Source organism: Prionailurus viverrinus, chromosome D3, assembly GCF_022837055.1.
Source record: "Prionailurus viverrinus isolate Anna chromosome D3, UM_Priviv_1.0, whole genome shotgun sequence".
Lineage (NCBI taxonomy): Eukaryota > Metazoa > Chordata > Mammalia > Carnivora > Felidae > Prionailurus > Prionailurus viverrinus.
The window spans coordinates 57,767,952-57,790,900 of NC_062572.1; the positions used below are offsets into that span (position 1 = coordinate 57,767,952).

The 22,949-nt window shown below is 38.8% G+C and overlaps 1 protein-coding gene across 5 annotated transcripts in view; it reads left to right on the forward strand.

The window, feature by feature from the left end:
• MAPRE2 (microtubule associated protein RP/EB family member 2) overlaps positions 1–22,949 on the forward strand; it is a 159,545-nt gene that overhangs the window by 97,220 nt on the left and 39,376 nt on the right. For all 5 annotated transcript variants that reach the window (XM_047827718.1, XM_047827717.1, XM_047827719.1 and 2 more), the window contains one exon: positions 21,919–22,064. In XM_047827718.1, the coding sequence (XP_047683674.1) occupies positions 21,919–22,064 (146 nt within the window). The remainder of the gene's footprint in view (positions 1–21,918; positions 22,065–22,949) is intronic.

The following is a 22,949-nucleotide window of genomic DNA, read 5'->3' on the forward strand; positions in this document are numbered from 1 at the left end:
GTGCCTTCTTTTTTTGTCCTCAGAGACCTCTTTCAGGAGGACAGGTTAGTGATGAAATCAGCTCAGAGTCTAAATTTAGTAGACCTTCTCTTGTTGGCTCTCTTGAACTGAAACCAAGTAAGGATATTTCATCAGTGTCTGATAGCTCAAGAGCTTACTTAGCTTTATAACATCAGACTATTATTTGCTGTAAGAAATTTAAGTCATCCTGGATTGTGTTACTATTATAGATGTAATTGTATTATAATGGAATATTGTTCATATTGGTGCTGTATTATGTAGAGAGGTAGGTTTTTTTTTTGTTTGTTTGTTTGTTTGGGGTTTTCTTTGGTGACGGTTTCTTTCTCCAGTTCTATTTGACTTCATTTAATTTTAAAATCCATTTACTTTATATCTCCACCTACTGACTAATTAAAAGAGTAAGGGGGCAAAAAGTAAGTTGGGTAACGGTAGGGGTGGTCGAGCCTCAGGTTCTATCACTGCAGTATCCCAACTAATGCCTAGGATGAAAGGGAGTTTGTTTTTTGAGCAGAATATGAAATACTCTAGTTTTTTTTTCCCCTTGTAAATTTGTTTACATATATCTTGATACTTTGATACTGAAAGTAAACATGAGTTGGTGCTTTTGTGTTTTTGTTGGGGTGTTTGTTGGGCTGTATATGCATTTTACCTTCATTGATCAAACTGCCCCTATAAATTTTGTTTTTTATGTATATGGAAGATATGTCTTTGAAAGCAGTCAGCCGCATCTTCATCTAGCTCATGCTAAGGAGTATTTGGTTCTGATAATCAGTTGAGTTTTATTTGGCACACATGTTTTGAGCCTTTCCTTGGGCTGGGCCCTGGGAACCCAGGTATATAAAGACATAGTCATGGTCTTCTGGGAGTTCAGTACAGCAGGGCACTGTCCTTGCAAAAGATTAGAGACAACACTGTGGTAAGTGCTGCTTTGGAAGAGCTTTGGGTATACAAAGAAGGGGTGGGGGTGGGTCATGAGGAGTTTGTGGAGAGAGACCTTCCTGCAGGTTCTTTGGGAGTTGGGTGGGTGCTGCCTGGATGACTTAAAATGGCCACAGTTTGGGAAAGACCTCAGAAGTCCTCCCTCTTGAGTCAGATAGGGTGACCAGTAGATAAGATAATATGTGTTTTATTAGGTACAGCCCTTAAATACGTGAAGCATGTTGTCGTCTCTAAGAAAAAGAGTTTTTCTTCATGATCTCATCATAGGAGTATGCAAAGATTGTTTTTACTCTATTTGAAGCAACTATGCATACATGTGAGATGTTCTCAGGAAACCATAGAATTGCTCATTTCTTTTCAAGAAAGGCAATACGTACTTCAATTTTTTTTTTTAATTTTTATTTACTTAAGTAATCTCTATACCCAGTATGGGTCTCAGACTCCCCAACCTGAGATCAGGAGTCACATGTTCCTCTGACTGAGACAGCCAGGTGTCCCGCAATGAATATTTTAAATTCCATAATGCCAGTCCTCTGTGATGACTGTTCAGGTCCCTAACTAGATAAGTTTATGTGACTCCATTAATATTTTTCACAAACACAGATCTACAGACACGTCCTTTGTGTACTTACTCATTTCTACTGGAGTCTCTCATAGGTAATGACGAACACTGGGGAAATAGGCTAGGGAAAACACATCACCTGGAACGTGCTTATTTTATTGAAGACTGGCAGTATTTACACTTAACAAAAAACCAAGGCACATGTAATCACAATGAACTAAATATAGTATCTTAACAGAAACAAAACTAATTAATGACATATTATTAGAAACCCAGATGATTACCTTTGAGAATTCTAACCAAATCACAAAAACTTAGTAATTATATGAATTTGTACAAAGTGATCCCTTCAATTCTAGACTTGTATCTCATTATTTTCGCTGAGAAAATTCTCAGATGTCATAGATGAATGCAGTCTGAGTTCTTAGTAAGTATATTGCTGTTCCAGAAACTCATTATCATGTAATTTCGTGGATTCAGGTTCTCTTTTCTTCTAATCTATAGTAAGACTCTACTGAGTTTTACCTGCTCAAAAACCATCAGTGAACCCATGGTTATGAATCTAGAGATGAGCACTGTTGTAATGTGGGTAAGTCCATCTGATGAGGGTGGTACTGAGGGAAGTAAAGGGCCTAGACTACGCATGCATCTCAGAAGCCCCAGCATTGATTAACTCCGTCAGGTACACTGCCTGGAGTCCTGACTCCATGGTCCCAGGACTCTTGGTGAAGAGTTTGGGAAACATCAGGCTGGAGTCCAAGGACATGGCAGATTTTAAGGCTCCTTTGTAATTCATAATTCTAATATCAGAAACCTGTAGAGCCCCCTCTCCTTGGATTTTTGTCTCTGTTTTATAAGATGTTTGCTTACTTTTAAAGCGTGTGTTTATTTTGAGGTTATTCACCAAGATGTATAAAAAACAAGTATCTTAAGTTTTAAAAAGTGTGTTCCAATATATTGTGAGCTGTTTTGATTTTTCCAAAGCTGTCATTTACTTTACAAGACGGATATGTTCCTTATAAAACATTATTTTGTATTCATATTGCTCTTTTTCTTTGCCTTTTCAGCTAAAACCATCTAAAGACTTTAACAGGAAGAGTATAAAATTGGGGAAAAATAGTCATTTCCTTTCATAAATGAACTTGTGATTACTTAAGCACCTCATATGTTTATCTGGGGAAAGACTTCAGGCCTGGAGAAGCCCTCGGATGTTTTTGAGTAGATAAACTGGAGGATCTTGGGAATGTGTTCATAGCCTTCCTGTGCTGGTGGGAGGCCAAGGATCTCCTTTTGTTCTTTGGTTCTTTGCCCTCTGAATCTAAAACATGCATTTTAGAGATTCATATTTCATATCTGAAACAATCCAATCCAATCCTGTTCATTCTTATAGCTCCGATGATCTTAACCAGGAACATAATGCATAGTTGTATACTTGAGGGGCATGATAATGCTGTCCTAAGGCCTCAGCTTTTATATATTGCTCTTGACCATTTTCATTGTGCTTTTATGTGTATTTACTTTAATTCTTATAACAGCCTGTGTGGAAGAATAGGAATGTTTAATTTCTATTTTATACAAGAGGATACCAAATGTTCACGTCTGACACTAGAACTGGGATGTCCTTGGATCACAACCTTATGCTTTCCTTGCTGTATGTATGGCAGCTGTGGGTGTGATGGAGAGCTCACTGTGTGCACATGTGTGTGTTTGATTTTTTTTCTCTCCATATCCATTAATCAGGAACCCATTAAACATCTCTAGGATGTTAGAGAAGGAGGAGTTCGAAGTCCACATCCTAATCCTTTCTATTACTACTTGAAGAATTGAGATGTATCTGGTAATTCTTTAGATGACACGGATGCGACCCAGTGGTCTCATCAAGACCTTTCTCACCAAAGGTAGTGAGACATTAGTAGAATCAATCACACAGGCACTTGCTGTGTGATTGCTTCTAATTTTTCCTTGCTCTACCCACAAAGGATGGAGTAGAGAAAGAGCTTCTCCTTCTCTCTGCCTGTTCCTTTTGGTTTCCTCTCCTCCTCTGAACTCTTTCCCTCCGAGGAAGACACGGTGGCTCTGAGATTTCACCACCCGCTTTGGAAGAGCTTGTTCAGCTCTCGCAAAATTATCCTTGGCCAGTGAAACAGTAGCCTGGATAATGCCTCCTTAGAAATACACTTAACCACATGGGTGCACAATCCACCATTTGAATCTCAAAAATGTAGCCCTTTCCTCACATTGAATCCAGGCTTGATTTAACAAGCTTGTACCTAAGAGGACCTCACATCCTCATTTCTTCCTTTCTGTGCTCTTGAGGAAAAATAACATCTTTGAGAAAAATTTTGTTACAGGCTTGGCCTCCCCCAAAGGAATTAGACATCAAGGTATCACTGTTTTCCCAGTATTGCACTGAGTTCAGCAAACCTGGGTTGCAACAGCTACGCTAAGAGCCTCTGTCAAGTGCTTATCCAACCCCTTTGGCATGGAAGGTTGATTTTCTTAGCCTTTTATGAAGGGACATGCTAATGCAACATTGAGGAATATTCACCCATTTCCCGTCCAGTTCTGTCTCCTTATTCCCATATCTGTTTCCCAACTCCACCCAGGCTGCAGCTCCTATTTTCCAAATAGAGATTCTAGAGCTGTCAGTGGTCTATAGTCAGAGTAGACACCTACTAATGCAGTAGAAAGGTGGACTGGACACCATTCCCAGTCTTAATGAGTTACTCACCAGTCAGTTAGGAGAGAGATTGTTAATTAAAATGCAGGTCAACCTGCTGTTGGGCTCCCATACCCATTATAATAAAATAGTGAAGTCTGTACAAAGAACAGAAAAACTTGATAGAGGAAGTGATATTTGGACTAACATTTAAAGAATGAGAAATTTCTATTCAAGTGTAACAAGTCTCAAAAGGACATTTTAGGCAGAAAATGTTACTGAAGGCAGAGAAAAGATGCAGGGTTTTATGCATGCACATGTGTGCATAAGACTCTGGAACATAGATTGGGATTCAAGGCAGCAGAAAAGAGACAGGAATGTTTCAAGTAGTAAATGCTGTGGTATTCAAAGAAAGATTATTTTAGTCTAGAAAAGGTTTTTGTCTTAGCCTTGTTTGGGTCTTTGGCCAAATAGCCATGCAAATTTAGTGGATGGTAAATATTTATGAAGCATAATTTAATTGAAATGTCATTCAAACTAGGTTTTTAATATGGATAAGATTCAGGGCAAGAAGAGGAAGATGGGGATTTTGAGTAAGGGTACCATTTAAATTTTTTTAAGTTTATTTATTTTGAGAGAGTGAGAGCACAGGCAGGGGAGGGGAGGGACAGAGAGAAGGAGAGACAGAATCCCAAGCAGGGTCTGTACCAACAGCACAGAGCCCTGTGTGGGGCTTGAATTCAGATCATGACCTGAGCCAAGATGAAGAGTCAGATGCTTAACCCACTGCACCACCCAAGGTACTGTGGTACCCTGAGTAAAGGTACCGTTCAGATGTCATTTTGATGTTTAACATATGGCTTTGTATTCCCAAAGACAGCAGACTTATCGAGTGCCTACTACAATGTGTCAGGTCTAGGGATGTGGGGATATAGGTATATAAAAACAATACAGATCGTATCCAGTGGAGACCAGTTGATTCCTTTACTGCTAAAGTTCTCCTTGATAACTTTTGTAGCCAGAGCACTCAGATTCCTTTTTTTCCAGCTTCCCTAAGTATAAAGCAAAGGTGGAACATGGTCCCGGGAGAAAAGTAAATGTCTAGCCTGTCTCCCCATTCAGGTGGCCACAACTCTAACGGGCAGTTTGTGCATGGGAATATCTGAACCATTAGTAAACTGTCTAGTTTCCACACAGTTAAGATGATCAAACCAGTAGCTTCAAGTTTTCTTGTTCTTCAAAGGAGAATACTTTTTCTAACCTATTTGTTTTTCTAAATGATGTTTTTAAATACACAGCTTATCAACCATGTAGACATTATAAGAAAGGAGTGTCAGAAGCTGCCCTCAAATGCTTGGGCATGTTAGGATTGCTTACCTGGAAAAAATAATTGAATTGCTTGGCAACTCTGCATGGCTCTGTACATTGGGTTTTTTCCACTCTATAACCATTACGTAATTCAGACAGATTGCAAATTACCTCTCTGTATTTGTCCCCTCCCTTCCAAGGGTTTGATCTTGACCCAAGTACTAACACTCATAAGCTTTTATGACCAAATTATTTGACAATAAGAAGCATGTAAATGGGAAACTCATGCCAACACGATTTCCTGCAGTTCCTCCCCTCCATAAGAGAATCGTTCTCCACTTTGATTTCTTCTAGATTACATTGTATGACAGTTCATGGAAGAACTTCAGGAAACTGGATAAGGTGCCAAATTCTAATGAAAATGTGTATGTCAACTCTAAAATTATATGTAATTGTGTGTGTGTGTGTGTTTTTTTTAAACTTGGCCTTTTTTTTTTTTTTTTTAATTTCTCCTGTGGTCCTGTAATTGAATCCCTCAAGTAAATGCTCATACATTCCTCATACTAATTTAGATTCCTCCCAGCACTAGAATTGTTAGAAAATTGTTAGAAAAGCAAAAGTGTTCTGGGATAAATCTGTGAAATAGAAAGAAAGCAATTCATTGTAGAAAATTCTTGAATGTGTCACAGTCCGCATGAATGTTAAATGGTGGTTCTTCTTTTGATACCACACCTGGCCTTCTGGAGTTTCTCTGTCCACCAGGCCTCTCCTCAGGGAGCTGTGGGGGAAGGGAATGCTTGCTTCTGGAAAGTAGAGCATGTTACTGGCATTGGTGAGAGCTGGTAGACTGGATTTGTTGGGGTCGTGCTGGTAAGTAGGGAGGCCTCACCTGTAAGTCTTGGTGAAACAGATGAAATAACTTAGATCTAGGAAGAGTTCCCAGGGACACTGACCTCAGCCACAAAAAGAGCAACTGTAGAGAGTGGTCTGTTGTGGAGAAATGGACTGTGGGTTTGTGCCGCTCAATTCATATCACTCCATCTTGCACTGTACTAAAAGCTGCTTCATCAGCTGATGACACCTAGTATTCACATAGTGGCCCAGCATGTTGAACTGTTGATAGAATGGTACGGGCAGTGGGGCGCCTGGGTGGCTTAGTGCATTGAGCGTCCAATTCTTGATTTCAGCTCAGGTCATGATCTCATGTTTCATGAGATGAGGCCCCATGTCGGGCTCCATGCTGACAGCATAGAGCCTGCTTGGGATTCTTGTTCTCCGTCTCTCTCTGCTCCCTGCCCCCACTCGTGCGCTCTTCCCCCCCCCCCCCCCGACACCAAATAAATAAATAAAACTTTAAAAAAAAACATGGATGATGATTCAGTAGAAATTCCTTGAAAAATTGGGAAGAGTGTATAGGCTTTAGGTTTCTTGCCATTAATCTCATTTTGCCTTAAAATAGATACGTTCTAAAAAACTGGAGCTTAAAAATGGCATACGTTAGGAGGCATTTTTCTATAAAGACACTTATGCCCAGAAATAATCACTGGTTCTCCACTACCTATCAAATTAAGTTGCTTCTCTTCTTGGCTTTTAATGCTTTGAGCAGTTGCTACAAACAGTCCTTGCAGCATCTACCCCCATTACACCCTACCCTTCACCTACAGTTGCCTCAAAATCTCTTTCATCAAAGGATGTAATTCCTTATCTTTGCTTGGAATGCTTGCCCTTGAGGTCCATCCCCAGTGCCACCTTCCTCTTTTTCCAGGTCACCCTCAACAAGATGTGAGCTGTCTCTGATGTTAATTTTCAGGGCTGTACAAAATCTTAGGGTCATTATAACCTCAACATTAAAGGTTATTAAACCATTTGAGGACTGGAAATGGCCATGCAAGCTGGACTTGACTTCATCTGTTTGAGAATATTGTTTACTCTTTCTTGGCTTTCTCTTGGGCAAAATTTTTGAACTAAGCGCTCTAGTATTTCTGTCTCTGCCATATACTTTAGGACTTCCAGTTTGGTGTGTTTGCTCGTTTTCCTAGGTCTCATCTCTCAAAACTAAGTTACTTGGTTCTTTAAGTAAGTATTCCTCGATAAGTATTTGTTGGTTCACTGGCTTTTCATTGATTAATCAAGTGAAATCCCTATATGTCACCTATGGATTGGCATTTTTTTAGCAGTGATCTATAACCACAAAAATTAGATACAAAACCCGTCTTTTCCAGATTCCTGCCGCCACCTCAAGCTTTCATTAAGTAAAATCTTCCATTTTTAAATAGGTAATTTCAACACTTAAAAAAAACTGTCCATTGAAGTAGAGGAGGTGATACAAAACAACGTGAAAATACCGAATGCACATGTAAGAAAACTGTGTCCCCTGATGTCACAGCTTTACAGAAGTTTCTGTTTTGATGACCCTAATAAGAAAACTGACCCCTTCAGTGTGGGTTTCAAATGTACTTTTCTACCTTGTTTTTCGTTTGTAAGAAAGCTTTTTGTGCTTCCTTTTCTCCTGTGTCTGGAATGCCAAATGCTAACTTTAGCTCTATTCAGGGAGTTAAGCTATTGGGACATCTCGCTGCCAGTTTCAGCATCAGACTCCCTGGAAGCCAGTGACCTTTTGTCCTGCACACCATGCCTGCCTGTGCTCCAAGTGCTTCTGTTTCCCTCATTCTTGATTCCCATGTAGAGGCCAGATCTTTCTGTATGAAGCTGGGTATGTTAGACAGCTTGTTTGGTAAAATAGATAGGGAGTCTATCACCCTAAAGGAAATCACTGGTATTGGAAACTAGAAGCGAAACCAGGCTCCCAGCACTGGATTGTCAACTAGCAAATGAAAAGTATTTCAGATCAAGAAGATGATTCTTCATCTCCCACTTCTTTATTCTTTTATTTGGTTGAATCTTTTTTTTGTATCAATAGGCAGATTTGAAATTTTGTATTTTTTCCTAAAAACTTTGAAACACAAGATGACAAGTTACAGGGTAATCACCATTTAGTTGAAAAAAACAACCAGAAATAGTCCAGTCATACTTTAGCATTCTTCACATTTTAATTTTCAACTGAGAGAATAGTTTCTGCAACAATTATTTCACAAATACCGCCCTTAAAATAATAGCTCTCTTCTGTGTATTGTACATTTCTATCCATTATAATCTCTAATTATTTCTCTAAAATTTACCTTTTATTGAAAAATAATGATATGTAGGGGCACCTGGGTGGCTCAGTCAGTTAAAGGGCCTGACTTTGGCACAAGTCGTGATCTGACGGCTTATGAGTTGGAGCCCCATGTTGGGCTTTGTGCTGATAGCTCGGAGCCTGGAGCCTGCTTCGGATTCTCTGTCTCCCTCTCTCTCTGTCCCTCCCTGGCTCATGCTCTGTCTCTCTCTGTCTGTCAAAAATAAATGAAAAATGTTGAATTTTTTGAAAAAAAATGATAACATAAAATCTTAAGGACTATTTCATATGGAGATTTTTGCTACATTGACAGTCCTTTTGAAAAATAAAATCTTTATTCTTCCATGGCTTTTTCGGTGAAGAAGCACTTTGAAATCAACTTAGTACATTAATCTTAATACCTGATCAGTTTTTTCTCTACAGTAGGTCTCACTTTCAACATTGCTCTGTAATTTTCTTAATAGAAGTACAGTATAAAGATAACATTACCTTTTAAAAAGTATTCTTGCTTGTTGAAGGCAGGCTGTAAGCAGAGAATGTTAACACCTTTAACTGCAATTTGCTGCAGCCTTACAAGATTGTAATTTTCCATTTTTATTGAAATAAAGTATTCTACAATATTAGTGTCAGGTTACAACATAGTGACCAACAATTACATACATTATGAAATGCTCACCATAGTAAGCATACTTCATCTCTTGCTGTATAATTATTTTCGTCAATATTTCTTGTGCGGTACTTGTCATTTCTGTTACTTAGTATTTGGAAGTCATAAGATGCTTCAGAAAGTTTTATATCCTCTAAATTAGTAAAAACCTGAGTGTACCTATCAGATGAGAGCCCAGCCACATGGTTTGGCAAGGCCTTGTAGTCTATCTGCTGATGCTCTTAAAACTCCATCTGCCTGAATAGCGATCGCTGGCGTATTTCTTGTTGTGTGAAAGAAGAGATGAAAATGTCCTTTGACAACTTACTCTGTATGTGGAGAAGGGTAAGGATGGGGTGCTTTTCAGCACTCGGCACAGTTCACGTGAGCCTTCTCTGTGTCTGTGGGAGTTGAAATCTTCCTGCTGGTTATTGCTCCTGTTCCTCTTTATGGAATCCATTTAAAAGTTACTTGTCTTTGGGACTTATTTAAAATATGAATAAAAATTTGACATCACTCCAAACAGTGGGAAGAAGCGGGAAGCTCGGTGGAGGACCATGGGAATTCCAGAGAACAAGCTCCGTTGAAAGCAGATTTCTGAACCTCTGGATCTTTATTTTTTGCACTTGTGACTCAGGGCAGGTGAAATAGACGGTGCTCTAAGTTCACTCTAAGGGAGCTCAATCATACTGTGGTAACTGAAGTTATCAAGCAGCTGTTCGTGCCAGGAATGGGGGAGATGCCCATAAAAACAAAAACAAAGCTACTACTAACGTAATCGTATTTTTGTTGGATTGGAAAAATGCAGCCTAACTTGAGGATTTTTAATTCCTGTAAAACATTAATGTTTCAAAGCACTATTTTCAGTTACCATTAAGCTCCTCAAGACTTGTCTTTGTGTAGGTAGGAAGATTTCTGCTGATGTGCTGGAAATCTGTAACCCTGTATTTTGCAGTCTCACTTTGCTTGTTATGAGGCTCTGATTTCCCAGAGGGGAATAGAATACTGCCTTCAACATGAGATGAGAGCTTTAGTTACAGCCATGCTTCTGCAGACCATGTTCAAGGAATGACAGGGCCGAATGCTCAAATAGAGCCGGAATGATCCTGTGATGATTGTGTAAAAACAGTATTCTAATGTGAAAGCTCTTTAATTGAACTATTGAAGGTGACAGAACACAGTTATGTTGCTGAGAATATAAATGTCAAGAGCTCAAGGAGGAATACATGGAAGAACTGTCATCTAGAAGGGGTGTGTGTTTGTGTGTGCCCCTGGGAGCATTACCCCAGACGCAGTGATATCCTAGTGTCTCTTCCAGCGACCATGACAAAAGATGGCAATGGCTGGGAGCAAGAGCTCTGACAAAAGACTTAGTCATATGATAATGAAGCATTGTTGTCTCCTAATTAGCAGAAGTATCAAGTATCCCTTAAAAGAGAAGTTGGTGACCGAATTGGAGAATCATTTAACTTTAGAGCTTAGAGATCTATCCAAACCTGATGTCTTGCAGACAGGGATTCTGCTGTTTTAGAAAGGTGTGATGCCCGGTCACGGTCTATTCAAGATGATTAAGGCTTAGATCTAAAGACCAACAGCTCATTTCCCTATCCTTCTCTGCCCACTTTGTGGTCCTAATTGAAGCAGCTTTGTTAGAAGTCCTTTACCTATAATGACAGAATTGTGTGGATGTGTCCAGTAAATTAAGGTTGTCTTTCTTCTGACCCTTCATCAGTATCACCTAAGATGGTGGAAAGTTGAAATTGAATCCAGTGATACAGACATTTGTATATAATAGTTCTTGGGCCTGTGAGAACATCAGATGGGCAATTTGAGTAGCTCTTTGTGGCAAAACCCAATATATCTGAAGGTCTTCTCTGCAGACAAGGTCACATTTCTAGGGAAAGTGCTATGAGATAATAATGTATATGTATTCTATTTTACATACATTTTTGTATATACATTACATAAACATGTAAAATGAAGTTCTTATGAGTGTATATGTACTAAAAAATATAAAATCATGACACAGGGACAGGTAAATGAACTATCTATCCAGCCCAAATTCTTCTATAACTAGGAAAGGTACAGCTGGCCCTCTACCTCTGACATCAGTCTGAAAGGTTCATACGTTCTCCAGTTCATTTTATGACTTCTTACAGAATTATAATCTAGAAATTTTCCAAATTTTCTTTGAATTTTTGCTTATAATTTCCTAGAAGCAGCATAGAGAAGAGGAAGTATTTAAGAAATTGAAGTTCAGATCAGAGTATAAATTCCACTTCTGTTATTTTCATTAGCTGGATGACTTTCTGAACTTTGTTCCCAAATCTGTAAAATAGGATGGTGATAATAAAAATACCTCTGTGAGGTTCAGGTTAAAAATTGATAACGAATGTTTTAACATTTTAAATAAATATGGGTATTTTCATTTATTTCTTGGCATGGTATAATCTATAAATTAACATTTCCTTTCTTGTTGTCTGAACATTTCCTTTTAAAAATGTCAGTTTATCCTGATTCCCTAATACTAAATCTGGTAGAAATGAGATTATTTATCTTCTCATGCTTTTCATGATTCCATAGATTTAAATCATACATCCTTGAATCTTTGGAGGGCTAGGTATTCATTTTTGAGTTCTGCCTTTATACAGTGCCTCACCTATTCATTTTGGATTCCTGTCCCCAAACTTTTTAGCTCCATTATGTCACTTTTGATTGTAACAACTGGAACCATGTGCAGGCATAGCATGGCACGAAGACAGAACATTTTCCTTACTTTCTACTTACTCCCTCATTTTCAGAACTTGACCCTCATAACTGCACTAGTGCCTTGAGTTCACAGGCTCAGAACATGGCCCATCATGATCTTGTTAAACACAACATCCTACAATTTGGATTGCTTTTTACCAGAGTGTGTTATATTTAGCCTTTGGAGGCTTATGTTTCACCTTTCGGCACACTTAGTTTCCAGAGTGGTTCTTAGTTTAGATTGCTTTTTTGCTTAATTTTTACCCCAATGAGTTCTTAAAATATGTAGCAACTCTTTTTGTACTCTTATTTGGGACTTTGGTAACATTAGAATTTTACCATCAACTAGCCCTTGTTGGGGTTCAGCTGCTACTATCGGTAAACTTTGATTCATTGACCAGATATTAAAGGCCACACTATCAAAGTTCGGGATACAGAAGGGACCTGGACAGATAAAGTACAAGCTCTCTTGAACCTTCTATTGCAGCAAGGGAAGGGAAGCCACAGACTAACATATAAGTTAATAAAATAGACCTAAAACAGGATGACGTGATGAAGAGTGACAAGAGAGTCCCTTCAAATGGGATGGGATGGGAGGGCCTTTCCTGGTAGGTGACATCCAAGCCTTGATATGAATGGCAAGAAGAATGTAAAGTTCCAGAGGAAACAGCCTATATAAAGGTCATAATGCAGAAACAGACCTGAAGTGTTCCAGAAACAGCAAGGAAGCCAGTGTGAAAGGAGCTTCCTAAGGGGAAGTTAGACAAGGGAGAGGTAGACAGAGGCCACATCATAGGTCACTATAGAGTGGGGAAGGAGTTCATAGTGATTTCCTAGGAAACCATGTTAGTCTCCTTAGTAAGGAGTGGTATGTGTTCTGAATAATGGCAACCTTAGCGTAAATTGATGGAAGTGGGATGTGTGCAAAATGTAGGCCATGTTACTGCAAGGTTAAGGAAATGGCCCAAAAATCTGTATGCCTGTCAATGGAGAGCATTCCGGTTTGTGGCTGGCTGAGACTTAAAGGGCAAAAGTAATGATTGCTGAATTGATCAGTTCTTTGATACCCATTCTGTCTAAGGAGGAAAATACATAATTTCAAGAAGGGATGGGCAACAAGACAGACAATATTCAGAGGTGTTGAGTTGGATGAAGAAAGAGGACTGTTAGTTTTGGTAACAGAGAAGCTATTGATGACCTTAACTGGAACTTGGTAAGATTGGAAGACACTAGGATTGGTTTGAATGGTAAACAATGGAAATAAGGACAACTTTGTCAAGTTTTGTTGTGAATAGGAGGAGACAAATGATACAGTAGCTAAAGGATTACGTGAAATTAAGAAAGATTTTTATTTTGTCCAAGTCAGATGATATTGGCGCATTGCAATTTCTGAGAGACTGAGAGTAGCTGGAGTCCATGACCTCAATGAGAGGATGAGCAGAGATGGGATCTACAGCACAGCTGGAGGGGTTAGCCTTTGATAGAAAAGAGAATACAACAGCCTTATTCAAGTTATGCCATGATTATAGTTTTTTGCCCCAGTAAGCACCCTTAACCATGTTCTTAGCAACAATTAATTTCAAAGTATCCTTTTCATAATGTGTCTTGTGCAGTAGAGATTTGGGGAACTGGAAGTTGAAAATACCCATAGTGGACATACCCAGGAGCAGTGACAACAAATCTTAAGTATAGCTCCCCAAGGTCAATAAGATATTTCTTAAAAATTTTCAGGGGTTCCTTTGACTCTAGAAAATCTGACCTATGATTGAATACCTTAAATGATCACATAATGTACCTGAAATTACCTGAAATGCTAATATTACCTATTCTTTCCACATTGCCTGTTGGAGAAAAATTACTCCACCTGTTTGATACTTACATGGTTCTGAAAGCATAGAGAAGGAAAAAACTGAGGGTATACAGCTAGCAAACTGTGCCATGAACAATCTAATCAAAGCCTTTTTTTTATGTGCACAAGCTTTTAGACTCCCAAAATTATGAAAATTTCCCCAATGTATTTTTTAAACTTAAAAGAATAATCAGAACCAGGACAAAAGCACACAAAGTTGCAGACAGCCTCACAAGTATAGGGGCAAAAATCATAAAGTATTTGTGAATCTAAACCCGCACTGTAATAAAAACTTTAAATATCACGGAGTAGGATTTAAGTCTAAGAATATAAAGATGATTCAACATTAGGAAATCCATGAACGTTATTGATCAGTTAATAGATCAAAGGAGAAAAACTTTTTTATTGTCTCCATGGTTGCTAAAAAGGTAGTTGGTAAAACTCAGGATCCTTTCCTGATAACAACTCTTGGTAAAACTCAGAAAAATACTTCCTTAGGATCAGAAATCAGTGGTCAATAACTAACTTAGAGGAAGGACATGAGATACTCTTGTTAAAGAAAAAGTATGTAATAAACATATATATATATATACATACACAAAAATACAGTACAAAAATGTATAACTTTATTTCTCCCTAGAAAACTAAAGAGAAACAACTGAAAATTTATTAGAACTCATAAGTTAGGAAATGAATATTTAAAAACCAAATAGCCTAGGTAAAGTGGATAAAAACCTAGAAAGACCTAACTACTGAAACCTAAGATAAAATAGAAATTCTTAATAGATCTATATAATAAGAGATGTGATTAGTAATTTTTAAACAATTCCAGAAAGAAAACCCTGAGCTCAGATGACTTCAATGGTGAAATCTACCAAATGTTTAAACAAACAAAGAAAAAAACACCAACCCTCCACTAATTCTTTCAAAAAATAAGAGGAAGAAACACTTTCAAACTTACTTTGTGAGGCCAGTATCAACCAAAACCAAAGATATCACAAGAAAACTATAGATCAATATCTCATGAATATAGACACAATTTCTCAACAAAATACTAGCAAAATGAATCTGGCAACATATAGAGAGGATTATATGCCATGATCAAATGGAATTAATACAAGGTTAGATCAAATGGGATTAAAGAAACCAGTATAGTACACCATTTAATAGAATAAAGGACAAAAGCCATGTGATAATTGCAGAAAAAAAGCATTTGACAAAATTCAACACCTTTTTATGTTAAAAATATTAGTAATAGAAGGCAGCTTCCCCTGGGGCACCTGCGTGGCTCAGTTGGTTAAGCATCTCACTTCGGCTCAGGTCATGATCTCACGGTTCATGGGTTCAAGCACCACGTCGGGTTCTGTGCTGATAGCTCAGAGCCTGGAGCCTGCTTCGGATTCTGTGTCTCCCTTTCTCTCTGTGCCGCTCCCCCTATGCTCTTTCTCTCAAAAATACATAAACATTGGGAGGAAAAAGGCAACTTCCTCTGATAATGAGAAACTTGAAGCTAACATCATACTTAGTGGTGAAAAGCTAGATGCTTTCCCCCACTACGACCAGACGAGGATGTACATTGGCAGCTCTTCTATTTAACAAACTACTAAAGGTTCAAGCCATGGCATTTGGACAAGAAAAATAAGCATTCACATTGGAAAGGAAATAGTAAAATGATCTCTATTTACAGATGTCATGATCTTGTATGCAAAGAAATCCTAAGCGCCAAGAAAAAACTATTATAACTGAAATGAGTTAAGCAAGGTTGTAGGATATACAAGATAATATCCAAAAATCAATTATATTTCTATGCATTGACAATGAACAATCCAAAAATAGAATTAAGAATACCATTCAACTTATGGTAGAATTGAAGAAAATAAAAATTTTAAAGTGGAAGGCTTATATACTGAAAACTTTAAAACATTATTAAAGACATCCCATGTTCATGGATTAGACTTACTATTATTACAATGGCAGTACTTTCCAAGCCTCTATCATCCACTCCCTATCAGAAATTGACAAGCTGATCTTAAAACTAATATGAGAATGCAAGGGAACCAGAATACCTGTTTGAAAAGGAAAAACAAAGTTGGAGGACTTCTACTTTTCATTTCAGAATTGACTACAAAGCTACAGTAATCAAGAATGTTACTGCACAAAGTTAGTGCAGTAGAGAGTTAGAGAGTAATCAAGACTGTTACTGCACAAATATAAAAATGAGACTTCAGAAATAGTAAACTATGCCATTGATAGCAATTGATTTTCAGCAAGAGTGCCAAGACAATTAAATGGAAAGGATAGTCTTTTCAACAATGGTGCCCCAACTGAATAGTTACATGCAAAATAACAAAGACCCAAACTTTACACCATATATAAGAAATAATTCAAAATGGACCATTGACCTAAGTGTATGAATTAAAGCTATACCACTTTTAGAAGAAAATGTAGGTATAAATCCTTACGATATTGGATTAGGCAGGCAGTGGTTTGTTAGAAATGACAAAAATACAAGTGATGAAAGAAAGAAATTGTGCTTCATCAAAAGTAAAAATGTGTGTGCTTCAAAGGATGCCATTAAGAAAGTAAAAAGGCAATGCACAGACAGGGGAAAGTGTTTGCAAATTAGGTATCTGATAAGAGACTTGTTTCTAAAATGGAGATTTTTCACCTTCCCAATAAAAGGAAAAATCACCCAGTTTAAAACTTGGCAAAGGATTTGCATAAACATTTCTCCAAAGAAGATATATAAAAGGCCAAAAGGCATATGAAAAAGATGTTTAATATTATTAGTCTTTAGGGAAATTAAATCAAAATTTACACCTATTAGAATGACTAGAATCAAAAAGACAGTAAGTGTTAGTGCAGATGTGGAGGAATTAGTATCCTGGTGTGTTGCTGGTGGGAATGTAAAATAGGAAGCCGTGTGACAGTTCCTCACATGTTAAACAGAGGTGTACCATATCCCATGAGAACTGAAAACTTAAGTCCACACAAAATCTTGTACATGAGAGTTCATAGTAGCATTGCTCCTAATAGCCCAAAAGCGAAAACCCAAATGTTCACCAACTGATGAGTAAATCAATAAAATGTAGCATATACCTACAATCGAATGTTATTAAGCCACAGAACAGAATATGCACTTCTGGTACACGCCACAACACGGATAAACCTTGAAAAGATTTTGCTAAGGTAAACCAGACACAAAGGTTACATATTTTGATTCATTTATACGAAATATCCACAATAGGCAGATCCGTAGAGACAGAAAATAGATCAGTGATTGGTTATCAGGATCCGGGCGAACAGGAAGGGAGAGAGTGGCTGCTAACAGGTATGGAGTTCATTTTGGTGATAATGAAAATCTTCTGGAATTAGATAGTAGTGGTGGATACACGATTCTGTATCTTCAGAGGCACAGAATTTGTTTACAGTTGACCCTTGAACAACACAGATTTGAACTGTATCAATCCATTTACATGTGTGGGTTTTTTTTTTTAGATAAATACAGTACATTTTCTATTTAATTTTTTTTTAATGTTTGTTTATTTTTGAGAGAGACAGAGTGTGAGCAGGGGAGGGGCAGAGAGAAGGGGAAACAGAATCCGGAACAGGCTCCAGGCTCTGAGCTGTCAGCACAGAGCCGGATGCGGGGCTGGAACTCACGGATCGTGAGACCATGACCTGAGCCGTAGTCGGATGCTTAACCGACTGAGCCACTCAGGCGCCCCACTACAGTACATTTTCTAAATGTATTTTTTTCCTTAGGATTTTCCTAACATTTTCTCTAGCTTTATTATAAGAAGGTAGTAATTGTATAGAAAACATAACCTACAGAAGGTGTCAACTGTCGTTATTAAGTCTTCTGGTCAATAGTAGGCTATTTGTAGCTTGGATTTGGGGGAGTCAAAAGTTACATGAAGATTTTCAACTGTGCAGGAGGGTCAGTGCCCATAACCCCCATGTTGCTCAAGGATCAACTGTACTTTTAAAAGGTTGAATTTTATGATAGATGAGTTATATCTCAATAGAGCTGTTACTTAGCAAATGACTAATTTTCAAAGAAAATTTATTTTCTATATGCCATGAATAACAATTACAAAAATAGAATAAATGCATGATAAAGTTTAAGACAATTTTGAGAAAAGGGAAATTATTCTATAAAAAATAACACATATTGTAGCATTTAATTAGCAAAGAGTATGAGCTATCCCTGGGACAGACCAAAATTATTTTAAGTCTGGAAAGAGATCTGAATGCCTGTATTAGGAAAGCAATATATAGTAAAGATAATGCTTTTCCTCAGGAAAAACATAAATTATTTATGAAATGATGATCAACACCTAGGTTACTTTAACATTTGAGATTTGTGGTTGAAAATAGCAGAAAATGAGGGTTGCTAGTTGAGAATGGGTTAAATGGGTGAGGGGCATTAAGGAGGGCACTTTTCAGGATGAGCACTGGGTGTCATATGTAAGAGATGAATCTCTGGATTCTACTCCTGAAGCCAAGACTACACTGTGTGTTATCTAACTTGAGTTTAAATAAAAATAAAACAAAAAGCTGCACTCACAAACCCTCCTCCCCCCACACCCCCCCCCCCCCCCCCCCCCCGCCGCCACCAAAAAAAGAAAAGAAAATAGCAGAAAATAATCCTGGCAAGCTTAAGCAGAGACAAACTTACAGGAAAGATATTTAGTACCTCAGAGACCATGGGAAACCAAGCCAAAGCTGGAAAGAGAGCCTCCCTTGTGCTACTGGACTAGGATGCCACTGTGTTGCTGTCCCAGGACTCTAGATCGCACCAGTGCTACCATGATTAAATTCTAGTATCCCCTGTGTATTTCGGTCACTGTCAAGACTCTGAGACCCAGGCATAGCCCAGGTCACAGGCCTGCATCTTGACTGCTGGGGATGGGGAAAAGGATATTTGCCCCCTGTCCACACTGGGATGGGAGGTAGGGCACTGTAGCATCAACCAGAAGGAAGGTGCCCAAGTGTTGGGATGCCAAAAATGACAGATTCCCACCAACATTTGGAGTAACTAAAATTAGAGCCATCCTTTATGTCCTAGACCAAAATAAATTCTGCATGAATTCAGGATGTAAATGTAAAACTTGAGACCACAAAATACTTGAAGAAAATGTATGTGAATATCTAAACTTGGTTTGGGAAAGTCGCTTAGCATGATATAAAAATCAGCCATTAAAAATATCAGAAAGTATTGGGGCGCCTGGGTGGCGCAGTCGGTTAAGCGTCCGACTTCAGCCAGGTCACGATCTCGCGGTCCGTGAGTTCGAGCCCCGCGTCGGGCTCTGGGCTGATGGCTCAGAGCCTGGAGCCTGTTTCCGATTCTGTGTCTCCCTCTCTCTCTGCCCCTCCCTCGTTCATGCTCTGTCTCTCTCTGTCCCAAAAATAAATAAACGTTGAAAAAAAAATTTTTTTTTAAATGTCAGAAAGTATTAAACGTGACCCAGAAGGGGATCAGTCTGTTAAAATTTAATTAATTAATTAATAAGTGGTATATACCAGGTCATTAAGGTGGTTCTCTTTAGATGAACTGGAGATGACTTTTCCTTTTTCCCCTCTCTGAATTCAGGTTTGTTTTTTATCCAAAAGCTGTTAGTACTTTGGAAATTTTGGAAGTGAGGGAGTTGGTTGGTTGGCTTGTAAGAATGCAGAAGTATCTGGATCTTCATAAGTACATTTTATGCTAAATGCTAGAGAAAAACAACTCTACAAAAAGCAGGTGATGAGACAGTTGTATTTATAGACATCTCCATCTCTGGTAAAAATAGTGTTCGAATGTCTATTGGAATTTGTTCCATCTGGTGGTACTTGAAAAGGGAGACCTGAATAATTACGGCTATAAGAATGCCCCCCAAGATCATGATGTTTCTCTTACCTCCTCAGTGGTTTTTGTTGGGGTTTGTTTTACTTCGTTTTTAAGAGAGCCCATCTGCTTGAGTGGGAATGTTACTAGTTTGCGCTCAGGGTGTGGTCATCTAAGGAGAAACTTCATAGATGCAAAGATTCTGGAGGTGGTTTTTTTTACCACAGCCTGTATTTCATGATTTTATAGTATTACCTCTGAATAAGGAATTACCTCACCACTTCCTGTTGAGGCAGCCCTTAGATCCCGGATACTTTGTTCTCTCTCTCTCTCTCTCTCTCTCTATCTCTCTCTCAGATTCCTATCTCAGTAAAGGATGCTCAACATCTGTGTGACATAAGAGATCATTTAGCTTCTTCCCATGTAAAGGTAAATCACCCGAATACAATAAAGAACTTCTCACAGAAACCTTGATACCAGAAGATGAGGGGAATTCCTTCATGTTCCAGAAAGGCCAACACGGGCACATTATAGAAACAGACCAAGAGATCTGAAGAAGGAAAAAAAAACACAACAAAACACAGAAATGGCATCTTGTTCCCATTCTTGCCACTCAATTACTGTTTTTCCTTCGGGCTTTGAATTTCCTTTTCTAAATGCCTGCGGCCTTAACTATTAAGAAGATATGAATCCGTAAACATGATCTTGCTGGGATTTTCTAGTGGAAATTGTCATGATGTAAGAGTTCTTCATTAAAAAAATACATATGAAAGACTTAATCTTTTTTTTCTCTGACCATTTCCTCAGGGGACTCATTGAACATTTCTGTTATTTTTATTTCTCAGTCATAAACAGCATGACTCTGAACTTCTGTAAATTTCAGAGTCTCCTTGTCTTCATCCTTCATGTTAATATAGGACCCCATTGCTCTAGACTGGAATTAAATTGGTATACAACTGTTTTGGGTATTAGGTGGTTTAGTTATCCAGTTTAACCTAAGTCATTTTGCAAGATGGATATAAAACAGCTTGGGCAGGGGCGCCTGGGTGGCTCAGTCGGTTGAGCGTCTGACTTTGGCTCAGGTCAGATCTCGCAGTTCATGGGTTTGAGCCCCGCGTCAGGCTCTGTACTGACAGCCCGGAGCCTGGAGCCTGCTTCGGATTCTGTGTCTCCCTCTCTGCCCCTTCCCTGCTCATGCTCTTTCTCTGTCTCTCAAAGATGAATAAACGTTAAAAAAAAAAAAAAAAATTAAAAAAACCAGTTTGGGCATATTTGTATTTGCGTGTTTATTTTTTGAGCTATGCATTTCATGAGAAATTTTGTAGTATTCTTGTGTTTAAACTTTCTGTTTTTCTCTTACATCTGTGTATTTTGATGACTTGGAGCAGGTAGCATCTAGAGGGAAGAAAATGTTCCTTTTTTTCTGATAGAAGCTAAGAAAAGTTATTCTTATCCTTAGTTCCTTGGCATTAAAATATCTCTGGGGGCGCCTGGGTGGCCCAGTGGATTAAGCTTCCAGCTCTCGATTTTGGCTTAGGACATGATCCCAGGGTTTTGAGATCAAGCCCCGCCTCTTTCTCTGCTGGGTGTGGAGACTGCTTAAGATTCTCTCTGTCCCTTTCCCCATCCCTGACTGGTGCGCACATGTGCGCTCGCACGCGCTCTCTCTCTCTCTCTCTCTCTCTCTCTCTCTCTCTCTCAAAAAGTATTGGGGTGCCTAGGTGGCTCAGTTGCTTAAGCATTAGACTCTTGGTTTCATCTCAGGGCATGATCTCATAGTTGGTGAGTTCGAGCCCTGCATCGGGCTCTGTACTGGCAGCATGAAGCCTGCTTAGGTTGCTCCCTCCGCCCCCCCCCCCCCGCCGCCCCACTCACACTCACCACTCTCTCTGTCTCTCGAAATAAATAAACATTTTTTAAAAAAGTATTTCTGTTCATTGTGGAATGTGGGGATGCTCTGGTGAACACAGCATCACTGTCACAGTGGTTAGGAATGGGAAAAGTGGTGGGAGGAAGGCATGGTCCCTTCCCTCTCTGGCTCCCAGCCCAACCGAATAAGGATGTGTAAGCACATGGGGGAGAGGAGCACACAGCTGGGGGGGGCTCCTTCCTGCCTAACAATCCTCAGTCACACCTGGGAACAGTCAGACTTACATCAGCCTTTTTCTCCTTTCTTTCCAGGGGCTGCCTATTGCCAGTTCATGGACATGCTCTTTCCAGGCTGCATTAGTTTGAAGAAAGTAAAATTTCAAGCAAAGTTGGAGCATGAGTATATTCACAATTTTAAACTTCTGCAAGCATCGTTTAAGCGAATGAATGTTGATAAGGTAGGAAACTAACTTCTACCTCCATAAAATGCGTGATCTTTCCTAAAAATTGGTTTTTGTGCCAAAATGCAAAAATCTGAAGGCGTATTCCTTAATATGGTCAAAGTAGTTTGGGGTCTGTACCTAGCATAAAGCATCAACCCTCTCTTCCTATATTTGTGTGAGGCTTTTATTTAAGGAAATTTCTAAACTTAACAGCCATTAGATTAAACACTAGAGGTAATTACAGAGGTTAAAATGTTGCTGTTCTGTTTTAGCATTGCAGGAGAGAAATTTTTGTTTGCCAGATGCCACCGTGGTTCTTTGTGTATTTTGTTCCTTTGGGGAAAAAAAGGCAGGTTACAGTGGAAATGGCATGGGTTTGTATCCCATGTCCAAGATTTGAGCAGGTTACTTGAATTCTTTGAGTTACCCACCTGTAAAGTGAGACCATAACCCCTTTCCCATAGTTATGATATGAAAGTGAGGGAATGTGTATCAAAATGTTGAGCATAGTGTGTACACTCAAATTCTCCATCTCCATAAACTGCCTTCCCCCCACCCCTTAAATGTTAGAATTTTGTCCCAGTGTGGTACAAATGAAGTAGACTAGAGTCCTTTCTCTCCCATAAAGGACTGTCACTGAAGTCCACTCAGTCTCTGCATGGTTCCTATTACTCAAATACATATTTAATCCATATTCTTTACCATGGCTGTATATCTTATAGGGAATAGGTTTGGGAAGAAATGAATTTTGAGTAAGGGGAAAGAGAAGAAGCAGCAGGGGAGGAACAGATAACTTTGCATCAATAGTAGCAATAAGTAGGCTACATGGAAATGAAAATTTTAAATAGTGTTTTATAAGAGACAGATGAAAGGAAAAGAGAAAAGTTTGCTAAACTGAAC